The sequence below is a fragment of the Phyllobates terribilis genome, unplaced genomic scaffold (assembly GCF_046119375.1).
Source record: "Phyllobates terribilis strain yellow unplaced genomic scaffold, ASM4611937v1 Scaffold_2__4_contigs__length_985480577, whole genome shotgun sequence".
NCBI lineage: Eukaryota > Metazoa > Chordata > Amphibia > Anura > Dendrobatidae > Phyllobates > Phyllobates terribilis.
Window position 1 is genome coordinate 478,272,106 of NW_027362762.1, and position 12,120 is coordinate 478,284,225.

The 12,120-nt window shown below is 43.2% G+C and overlaps 1 protein-coding gene across 2 annotated transcripts in view; it reads right to left on the bottom strand.

The window, feature by feature from the left end:
- The window catches only part of IFNLR1 (interferon lambda receptor 1), a 112,883-nt gene extending 101,115 nt beyond the window's left edge, over nucleotides 1–11,768 (bottom strand). The window contains exon 1 of one of the 2 annotated variants that reach the window (XM_073670586.1): nucleotides 11,583–11,768. Coding sequence is in view for 1 of the 2 variants with exons in the window: in XM_073670585.1 (XP_073526686.1) it covers nucleotides 11,583–11,643 (61 nt within the window). In the remaining variant the exon portion in view is untranslated. The remainder of the gene's footprint in view (nucleotides 1–11,582) is intronic. The other variant, XM_073670585.1, reaches the window with a different exon arrangement.
- Between the last annotated feature and the right edge of the window lie 352 nt (nucleotides 11,769–12,120).

The window sequence follows — 12,120 nt, forward strand, 5'->3', positions numbered from 1 at the left end:
CGCAGCATGAAGACTGCAGCCATCTTCCGACTCCTGCCTCTGGCAGAAGCTTCCGACAGCTGCGATCCTGAGACTCCGCTCCACCAACCCCGGTAAGCGATTCGGATTATACAGTTCAAATTATAAGACGCACCCCCATTTTCCCCCAAAATTTTGGGGGGGGAAAGTGCGTCTTATAATCCAAAAAATACGGTATATTAAAAATTGTAATTTTCATCTGTTATAGTGAGAATAACCAAACTAAAAATGTCTAAAATACAAACAAGCTGCCTAATAATTCTGCACACCTTGATAAATGGGGTTGATGCCCTTAGATCACTCTCCCTCATTACACAAATACACATCACCTGATCTGCTTCATCCAATAAGCATTTGTGGCGCCCTGCTGCGCATTGGTGCCACAGAACCCAGAAGGGCGCATGGACGGACTTCTCCACAAGAGGCCCTCACTACATTCATACACCTTCACCTTCCACCTCAGAGCAGCAGAGGGAGCCCGTTAGGGATATATAAAGGGAGGGTGGAGCCAGGCAGCTCAGTCAGAGTCTAGAGGATTCAGCAGTGAGTGTTCAGAGAGGAACACAGCTCAGAGGGAGCTGAGAGCGTGCCGACGCTCAGAGAGCGGTGAAGACGCAGCATGCCAGCTGCCAAGTAGTAAGGGCCCCGAGTGTGGTTGACGGCGAGGAGAAAGAGAGAGTGGAACTTAGGGGGCAGAGGAGCATAGTCAGCTCACCCCGATATATATATGCCGGACACCGGGTCCGTGCCTACAGGGACTCTCTACACCCAGTAGGAACCACCGGAACCCCTGGAGAACTACAGGTCCCAGGTCCACCTAATGCTGATTCTAGTATCAGGGCTAGGAGTCACAGAGGTCCCAGCGTCCAGGGAGAGTGATCTCCCAAGAGAAAGCCCTACCACCAGGTCAGCAGGTGCAGAGAGAGACAGTAACCAAGCTAGGCCCAGCTCCAGGCAGGCCAGAAGCCTAGAGAGTAAAGCAATGGATCAGGAGGCCCTACACCCGCTCACTGGGGAGAGTCCAGAAGTGCGCCCTTCACCTGGAGTACCCTGGACCGTGCCTGCAGCATCACCAGTAAAGGTACTGAAGCTTACCCCTGTGTGAGTGTCCATCCTTCCTCCGGGACCCACCTGCCGTCTCTCCCCTGCACCACCATCCAGTACATCCCCTACACTGCCCTGAGGCCTGCTCCACCTGTGGGGAGCTGTCCCATCATTTGCCTCAGAGGACTGTTGCAGCGCTGGTGATCCTCACCAGACACCACAGGTGGCGTCACGAATAAAAAAAACAAAACCCCATACAATAGAAGTTTCCCTTTTCACTGACCGCCCTGGGTCACGGACCGGGCCATCCACCGCGATATCCCCCGGCAACCAGAGGCCCGGCTGCCGAGCACCCCACGGCCCTGGGGGCGAGTCACATTCAAGTTTATACAGCTTGAAGTTGGAAAATATGTATAAAAATTATGATATGGCCAAAATACTAGATTGCCTATTTATTGTGTACACAGGGTAGATATGAGCGAATCTGCCGATTTTTTCCTCACTACAATTTAGAAAAATGATAGCCAACTGGCTGCCATTTTGCTGAATTCAAGGAAAACTCAATTCACCTCAAGCAGATTTACTCATCCTTACTAGTTCATTATCATTGAGCACGACTTAGGTTCCTCTAGTATATGTAAGCAATAAAATAAGTTTGCTCAATCCTTTGCATGAAATCTAATAGACAGCAGGAACTATTTTTAAGATGACCATGGGTCCCTAACCCACTGCACAAGCAAGAGCAAATAGCCTGCAATAAGTGAATAGTAGATGGAAATAAAATATGCTATTCAGTTAACACTATTGTGGTCAAAAAAGCGTAACAGCCACCCCCCTGCGACAAGGTGTACTTCATTGGGACAGGACCATATTTTATGTACATGTGCTATTACTATTCACTTACTGTACCTATTAGAGGGTATGCTCATTTTGTTTCTTAACTTGGGTTCTGCCAGTTTAGTTCTGGTTTATCTTAATCACAAGTTGGTAGTAAAGGCCCGTTAGGACGGGCTGATCAGATGTTACATAGGGGTTTTATTTCAGGTGGCTTCTGGGCAGAATCTGCTTGAAAAAGCACCACAGAGGCGTCCCATAAGACAAACATAATGCAAAGCAATGGCAAAATTACATTGCTGTGTACATGTTCCTCCTTATGCGACGTCGTCTTTTAACCACTTCAGGGTTCAGAATCCCTGATGAGGTTAAAATAAGAGACATGCTCATTCTTCAGGCGGCTCAGAAGCGTCATAGTTTAGAGCAGTGTTTCCCAAACCCCATCCTCACGGACCCCCATAGGTCATGTTTTCAGGACCTCCTTAGTATTGCACAGGTGAGAGAATTCCTGATGCCTTGATGATACTTCAATCACCTGTGTAATACTAAGGAGATCCTGAAAACATGACCTGTGGGGGGCCGTGAGGATGGGGTTTGGGAAACACTGATTTAGAGTAAAAGATGCCACCAGCGGAGCCGCTGCAAGAATTCTGTCAAAACTCCTGGCAAAGCCGCTTCAGGAGAACAACTGCTGACATTTTCCTGAATCGGCTTCGCCTGGGAAAACGTGCCAGGGTCTAAAAGACGCTGTATGCACTTAGCCTAATTTTGGCTTTAGTATGGATATAGAACATTAAAGCTATGTCGTCTATTAGGTATAAGCGTCAGAAAAAAAAAAAAAAAAAAAAATACACCGTTCATGTTTTGTTTTTATGGTCTTTACTACTTTACTGCAGTAAAAATTACCTTGTCATGGTATGATTAGTGTTGATCAAATTTGTTCGACATTTCAAATTCGGGTTCGTGTTCGGGTTTCCGGCTTGTTTGTGCCAAAAAAAAAAAAAAAAAAATCGGCTCCGCCCGAACACGAACCCAAATTTGAAATGACAAACACTAATTATGATATCAAATTTACAGTGTTGTTTATATTTCATTGCTTCGTGTGAAAGCTCATTACAAGTTTTTGGCCCTTCTAAATGGACCAGAAAACACCCAAAAAGAATGCTTTCTTGTTGGGTGCGATCATTATCAAGCAAGCTTAAAAGTAATCTGTCACTAGGTTTTTGCTACCTTATCTGAGAGAATCATAAGATAGGAAAAGAGACTGATTCCAACGATGTATCACTTAGATTGCTGGGTGCAGCAGTTGTGACAACAGAGTTCTTAGATGTAGAGTGCAGTAAAGCTGAGAAAGTTAACCCCACCTACACTAGTCTCTCTATGTACATAGTCTATTGACAGTGAGCTGCTTATCACAGGAAGGGGGCAGAGTTGGATAACTTGGCATGCGGCAGCTAGCCACAGCAACGATAATGTCCTACTGATAAAACTTTCATTGAAAGTAAACAATCACACACAGCTTGATAAGTGACACATCATTGAATTCAGTGGTTTTACTGCTACCTCATGCTGTCCTCAGATTACATAGCATAACCCTGCTGATATGCTGCAGATAAAATGATATTCTCTGCACACAGAATAATTGTATTAACGATTATTCTGTGTGCATAGAACGTTTATCGACTAGTGTAAACAGGCCACAATATTTCCAATGATCAGCTTGCATGTAGCCAGCCGATCAGTGGTTGTTTGGCAAGAGAATATGTGCCCTTAGTCCGTGTAGGAGCTCACTCTCTACCTTCAGCAGAATGGAAAAAAGTGAGCATGGAACATTCTTGCTAAACTTTGTTCTGGATTTTATCCAAACATCTTACACATAGCTATGTGTGAAATGTTTGGATAAGGTAAAGGGTTGAATGTCACCCGGATGTTAACTTTCTCATACTTCTTGAGTGTGACCTAGAAGTAACTGGCTTTCAAAGGCTTGTTCTCAGGTTTAATCTTCATGAGCGAACTGCTCCCCTGTCTTGCTGTGAGCAGTGAACTCCTGAAATTGATAGTTCGGACCAATGAAGTTGTCCCGAACTGTGCGATGTTGTAGCAGCATTGGGACAGTAAAGCTGGCCTGATGTGCGCTCCAGCCAGCATTTAGATTAGAGCTTTAAAAGTGCAGTGTAAGTACTGTGCATCTTCGGCAACGCTTCTAAACTACAGTGGTGGTCGGTAACCTAGACAACAAGCATTAAACAATATAATTAGCAGTCCCTCCATTCTTGAAGACAACCCCTTTAACTCAAAGGTCATTTTTTATGGTTTGCAAAGCGCAATTTTAGAACTATATCATCCCTGTGTAGTGGTAATATTAGTCTTATTCAGTAACCGGCCTTCACCATGTATAGCGTGAGACTGCACCAAACACTTGTACCAGACAAATGATGCACATTTATGTCAGATTTTCAAACCCCTTCCCAAAATGTAACATCCTACTTTAACCTTCATAGTCCCCGACAGATGAAATACAAGTTGACGATCGGAAAGGATCAAAATATGGATTTTTAAGCTCAATCAAAATCTTCTTCAGGTCCATGAGTTATTTCCAACTACTTTCATATCTAGTCTTTTAAAAGGAATGTATTGTCAGATAATAACATTATTTCAATCTGCATTTTTATAATACCGTTAAGAAAAAAAAAATTGTGGTGTTTTTTTTTAAAATCAGCCACCATAGTATTCACAATCAATTGATACTGTCTGTTCTCACCTTGCTGGATATACAGTACAGACACAGGTCGAGTAGAATCATCTAATTACTATAAGAGGGTGGGACAGTTAATGACAGCTGGAGTCCAAGATTACATAGAATGCAATAGTATATACTAAACACACAAATAAGACTCTCAATGCAGATCTATGGTCATGAAGGGAGGGACAGCACTCAAGTCTTTGAGATTTCTCTGTAAATTGACTCACATTCCTTGAAGGTGACATGACACATGCCTTGCTATAAAGTATTTAAGAAATGAAATTACTTATCTTTACTAAAAAAAAAAAAATTATCTAAGTTTTGTAAAGAAAAAAAACATAATTTGCATATATAGAGTTAGGTCCAGAAATATTGTCATGGACACGTTTTGGCATTTTAGGCGTTTACCAAAACATAAATCAAGATAGATATATAATTAATATAGGCTTAAAGTACAGACTCAGCTTTAATTTGAGGGTATTCACATCCTAATTGGAGTAAGGATTTAGGAATTACAACACTTTAATATGTAGCTGTCTCTTTTTAAAGGGACCAAAGTAATTGAACAATTATCTCAAAAGCTCTTTAATGGTTTGCATGGGCTGTTCCATCATTAATCCATTATCAATTAAGCAGGTAAAAAGTCTGGATTTGATTACAGGTGCGGCATTTGCATTTGGAAGCTGTTGCTGTGAACCCACAACATTCAGTCAAAGAAGCTCTCAATGGAAGAGAAACAGACCATGATTAGGCTGAACAAAATAAAGAAATCCATCAGAAAGCTAGCAGAAATTTTAGGAGTGGCCAAATCAACAGTTTGGTACATTCCGCAAAAGAAAGAGTGCATTGGTGAACTTGAGAATTCAAAAAGGCCAGGACATCCATGGAAGACAACAGAGGTGGATGATCACAGCATCCTTTCCATGGTGAAGAAAAACCCATTCACAACATCCACCCAAGTGAAGAACACTCTCCAGGAAGTAGGGGTTTCGGTATCTAAATCTACCATAAATAGAAGATGTGAAGAGTACAAATACAGAGTGTTCGTCACAAGGTGCAAACAATTTATCAGCCTTAAAAATAGAAAAGGTCAGATTAGACTTTGCCAAAAAACATCTAAAGAAGACAGCCCAGTTCTGGAAAAGCATGCTTTGGATAGATGAAACTAAGATCAACCAGAATGATGGGAAGAAGAAAGTATTGAGAAGGCTTGAAACGATTCAAACAAATGCAGCAAGGCTGGATTGTCCATCTGTGAAGCGCTGTCTAATGACCCAAAACATAATGCGAAAACAGCCCAGGAGTTTAAGGCAAAGAAGTGGAATATTCTACAATGGCCAAAATCAATCACTAGATCTCAACCCCATCAAGCATGCATTTTATGTGCTTAAGACAAAAAGACCCACAAACAAGTCATCTGCAGTAACGGCCTGGCAGAGCATCACAAATGAGGTAACCCAGCATTTGTTGACGTCCAGACTTCGTCATTGCCTACAAAAGAATTAAAATGAACATTTTATTTATGATAAAGTTAATTTGTCCAATTACTTTGAGCCCCTGAAATGAGGAGGCTTTGTAGAAAAATGGTTGTAATTCCTAAAAGTTTCACAGGATATTTTTGTTCAACCCCTTTAATTGAACCTGAAAGTCTACACTTCAATTGCATCTCAGTTGTTTCACTTTGAATCAAAAATAGTGGCATGCAGAGGCCACTGTCCAACTATTTCTGGACCTAACTGTAAATTTACCTAATCATTTTTTTCATCCTCTAATGCATACATGTCAAACCCTGGCCTGTCGGCCAAATCTGGACCGCAGGGTGATTATATTTGGCCCGTGACACCAGAACCACCACCCCTTTGTGGGGCCATTATTCTGTAAAGAGTACTTTGTGGGGCCCATTATACTGTATGGAAAGCTGTGTGTGGCCCATTATTCTGTATACTGGTTGGCCCGCAGCTTTGTCCAAGTTTTAATAATTTTTATCTATATAGCGCCAACATATTCTGCAGCACTTTACAATTAGGTGGAGACATGTACAGACAATAAATTCAATACAATTTAAGACAGTTTAAACAGTTACATTAGGAGTGAGGTCCCTGCTCGCAAGCTTACATTCTACAAGGAAATGGGGGGACACAATAGGTGAAAAGTGTTTGTTATTTCAGGTCTGGCAATTATAATAAATAGGGATTTTCATGTAAAGTTGCATGATCCGGTCATCAGCCGGTATGTTTAAGTGCAATAATCAAGTATCGAGTGCAGTTATCGTGTGCATGGACGGTGTGGAGACAGATGACTGATAGGGTGCAGATTCTGAATAATATTTAAAAGGAGGGGACAGGGGGAAGTTAGTTTACAGAGTATTTGAGGTGGTAGGCTTGTTTAAAGAGCTGGGTTTTTAAAGCGCGCTGGAAGACATGGGGGTTAGGCATCAGTCGGATCGTCTGGGATAGTGCATTCCAGAGAACTGGCGCAGCACTGTCTTGGAGACAGAGGTGCGAGATTTGGATTATGGGGGATGTTAGTCTTAGGTCATTTGCAGAACGGAGGGCACGTGTAGGGCAATAGACAGATGAGAGAGGAGATATAAGGCAGTGCAGAACTGTGGAGAGCTTTGTGGGTGAGAGATGAGTTTTATTGGACCCTGTAGCGAATGGGCAACCAGTGTAATAACTGGCACAAGATGGAGGCATCGGTGAAGCGGTTGGACATAAATACGACCCTGGCTGCCGCATTCAGGACGGATTGGAGAGGAGAAAGTTTGGTAAGAGGGAGACCGATCAGAAGGGAGTTGCAGTAGTCCAGACAAGAGTGAATAAGAGCGACAGCAAGAGTTTTAGCAATTTCAAAGGTAAGAAAAGGTCGGATTCTGGAGATGTTTTTAAGATGCAGGTAACATGAGTGGGTGAGTGATCGGATATAGGGAGTAAAGGAAAGGTTAGTGTCGAATATGACCCCAAGGCAGCGGGTGTGCTGCTTGGGGGTTATGGTTGAATCCTCCAAGGTAATTTCGATGTTAGGTAGAGGTAGGTTAGTAGAGGGGAGAAAAACAAGAAGTTCAGTTTAAAATAGAGGGAGGTCATGATGTTAGAGACAGCAGACAGACAATCCTTGGTATTTTGTATTAGGGTAGGAGTGATGAGAGAAGCGTATAATTGGGTGTCGTCAGCATAGAGATGATAATGGAACCCAAATCTGCTGAATTTTTGTCCAATAGGGGCAGAGGGGCAGTGTATAGAGAGAATAGGAGGGGGGCTAGGACTGACCCCTGCGGAACCCCGATAGTAAGGGGACGAGGAGAGGAAGAGGAGCCAGCAAAAGATACAGTGAAGGAGCGGTCAGAGAGGTAGGAGGAGAACCAGGAGAGAACGGTTTCCTTGAGGCCTATAGAGCGGGGCATAGTGAGGAGGAGCTGGTGAACCACAGTGTCAAATGCGGCAGAGAGATACAGGAGAATCAGCAGGGAGCAGTGACCTTTGGATTTAGCTGTTTGTGACATGCAGAAGTAGTGCTGTTGCAGCGTGTGACATGCAGAAGTAGTGCTGTTGCTTTAAAAGCATTCAGCAACTATTAGAAGTAACACAAGCACATGAGACAGGAAGTGTTGTGCTCCAGAAGCATCCAGAAACTAGAGGGGTTAACACAGTTACAGGAGAAGGGGAGTGTTTTAGCAGAGCCCCAGAGGGATTGTGGGGAAGTTGTTTACTGTCTGGCTGGAGCCGAAGAGAAAGTGGTGTGTCTGTTCTGTATCTCACAGAAGTTTCCCTGCAAGTGAAAAGGATTCAAGTCAGGAGTGAAGCTCAGCACAGGTCAGGTAGAGTTCCTGAACTAACAGTGCAGAGTATTGTCAGGCAGAAAGATAAGGAGTGTAAGAAATGGTGTCAGAGAGATCATCTCCCTCAGCAAACTCTGCCCCCCCTCCTACATCTCACTGTGCTGTAAAGAATGCAGTGCTCATTAATTTGCTTTTGCATTAGAACTGTGCTGTCCTGTACTACTGGGAAGACTGAACTGCTGTGCTGCTAAGGAAACTGTACTGTTTGTCACTGGAGCCTGTTGCTGATAAGACTTAATAAGCTGCACAGCCAGTGCAAGTTATTAAATGCTACTGTTCTACCGTACTCTTGTCAAGCGTGTCTGGTCAGCAAGTGAAACAACCTACGTGTCTGTGCCTGAGGGTCAATACCCCTGTGTGCCTGAGAGAAGCTGCAGCACATGGTCTATGGTCGCACTGAGTAACGGTTCCCCCAGGATTCCAAAGAATTCATGTAACCTGTCTCGCCCCTATCTGAACCTAGCAGCGTGCGTGTAACATGTTAGTAGATCATTAGAGACTTTAGTGAAGGCAGTTTCAGTGGAGTGTAAAGAGCGGAAACCAGAGGGTTTGGTTTGGTTATATTATTTGGTATTTCAGATGAAAGCAGGTTCACACTGAGCACATGTGACAGAGTCTGGAGACGCCGTGGAGGGCAATCTGCTGCCTGCAACATCCTTCAGCATGACCGGTTTGGCAGTGGGTCCGTAATGGTGTGGGGTGGCATTTCTTTGCAGGGCCGCACAGCCCTCCATGTTCTCGCCAGAGGTAGCCTGACTGCTATTAGGTACCCAGATGAGATCCTCAGACCCCTTGTGAGACCATATACTGGTGCGGTTGGCCCTGGGTTCCTCCTAATGCAGGACAATGCCAGACCTCATATGGCTGGAGTGTGTCTGCAGTTCCTGCAAGATGAAGGCATTGAAGCTATGGACTGGCCCACCCGTTCCCCAGACCTGAATCCGATTGAGCACATCTGGGACATCATGTCTCGCTCCATCCACCAACGTCATGTTGCACCACAGACTGTCCAGGAGTTGGTGGATGCTTTAGTCCAGGTCTGGGAGGAGATCCCACAGGAGACCATACGTGACCTCATCAGGAGCATGCCCAGGCATTGTAGGGAGGTCATACAGGCACGTGGAGGCCTCATTTTGATTTGTTTTAAGGACAGGATCAGCCTGTAGTATGTTTTTCCACTTTAATTTTGGGGGTGACTCCAAATCCAGGCCTCCATTGGTTAATAAATTTGATTTCCATTGATGATTTTTGTGTGATTTTGTTGTCAGCACATTCAACTTTGTACAGAACAAAGTATTCAATGAGAATATTTCATTCATTCAGATCTAGGATGTGTTATTTGAGTGTTCCCTTTATTTTTTTGAGCAGTGTATATTTTGTTATCGCCATGTCTGAAAAGTAAAATCTCTGAGAATATAAAATTAACCCATATACCCTAAAACAGTACGAATTAGCTCTCAACCCAAAAAAAGAACAATTCCTCAAGCAGCTCCATCAACAAAAAAATATAAAGCCACGGATTTCAGAAATGTGGTAACAGAGAAAAAAAAAAGTTTTTTCATAGTTCAGATTTTTTCTTTGCCCACTCAAATATAAAAAAAATTATACAAGCTTGGTATCGCTGTAATTGTACTGACCTGGAGAATCCGTTGCCAGTTCATTTTATTGTACAATTAACACCGTAAAAGCAAAAAATAAAAATGGTGGAATTTCTTTTGTTTTTGTTCAGAATTTCACCCCACTTGGATTTGATTGGAAAAAGGAGAGAAAAAGGCGAAAAAGCAAAAATGAAAAATCACCTTGTCTTCTTTAAAGATTGGTGCACCCTTAAAGGCCACCCATATACATAAGACTAATGTTGGTCAAAACTGCTGATATTGATGGGTTCACCTGACAGTCGGAGGAGATAAGGATCTGGCATATCTGATTTGAAATTACCAATCCTTTTGCTCTCGGCTATATAAACTGCCACTAGAAAAGTCTGGCAGCAGCTCTCGTGTAGAGAACATAGGTGCGCTCAGCATAGTGAGCACTCCTGTGTATGGAGGACTCGGGGGAGCTAGCTGCCAGTGGAACAACCTGCCAACAGTTATCCATTGTGCATGAGTTTCTATGCAGAAGTAGTAAAATGGAAATGTGTCGCTTGGATCAGAAATCTGTGTGCACCTGTGCTGTAGCTATAAAATGCTCTCCTATTGCTGGATAGTAAAAGGAACCGGTCAGCAGAATTTACCCCTAAAAGCAAATAACAGGACTGGACACCCAATATCACCAATGTTTATGTTAAGTTCTCTACATTTTAGCAAAAATTACTAATTAAAGGAGTTTTCCACTACCTGGACAACCACTTTTAAAATAAGTACTCCCCCTTGTAAAATAAAAAAAAATAAAAAACATACTCACCTCATGCAGAAGTAGTGAGAGAATAGCAGCCGCCAATTGGCGTCAGGGCTCACATAGCATAATGTCACGTGAGCCCCAGCGCCAATGTCACTGGAACGGCGCCTGGTAAGTATATGGCATTATTTTAAATGAGGCTGTCCAGGTAGTAGACAACCCCTTTAATATTATAATTACCTGGAAAAGTCCAAGAGTTACGCAATCAGCTGTTTAGTCTATCCCCTTTCTCATGACATTGGCAGAATGGGCGACACTGTACAGTGGGATTTCTGTATGCCGTACAGCTGTTACATCATGAACATGAGGTTACGTGACGGACTGTCAGCTCTGACGCCTCTGTGCTGTCATGATAAAGACTCGCTTGCTCGCTTATCTTTCATACATATACAAGTTACAGCACATTGATAGTAAAAGCTATTTAGAACTTAGATGACATTATATCTGTACAGAGCACATATTTCCCCGCTTCTTTGTATAGGACTCCTTGCCATTGTCAGGTGTTTACCTTGATGTCCGCAGTAAAACAACAAGCTGCTGTCGGTCATTAGGCACAACTCCATTTCATAGCTTGTTATTTTACATAAGACTACAGGTAAATAAAGGGAAAAGTCAAATTCCGCTCCGCCAAATGAGGAATGTAACTTCTCTGTCCTGTTCCAGCTTTAGTAAATCAGATCCAATTATTATAATATAAAAAAGCCATACCTGTGACATAGCCCGCCATGCAGCTCGCACATAGGAGTGTCCACACGAGACAGCCAGGCATGGTTACGATACAATCCCCCTGTAGAAATGCCGCATTTCTGTATGATCTGCTGGCCAGGCTTCCTGACTCACTCACTTACAGCACCTGAGTCCTTCCACAGTTTCAGTCCGCCCACTGGGGAAGTCCTGGCAGGGAGTGTGCTGAGCCTGCAACCCTTTCCTGCCAGGTTCTTACTGACGTATCACACACACAGAATGAATGAGCCATGCAGGTGCTGGAGATTCTATTTTAGGCCACAAGCACACATTGAGTATTTGGTGAGTTTTTTACATCAGTATTTGTAAGCCAGAACCAGGAGTGGGTGATAAATACAGAAGTGGTGACTTGTTTCCATTATACTTTTCCTCTGATTGTTCCACTCCTGGGTTCGGCTTACAAATACTGATGTAAAATACTGACCAAATACTGAACGTGTGAACATGGCCTTATGGGAATTTTTGTATTGCTTTTCCACAGCTCAGTCAGTGATAATTGTAA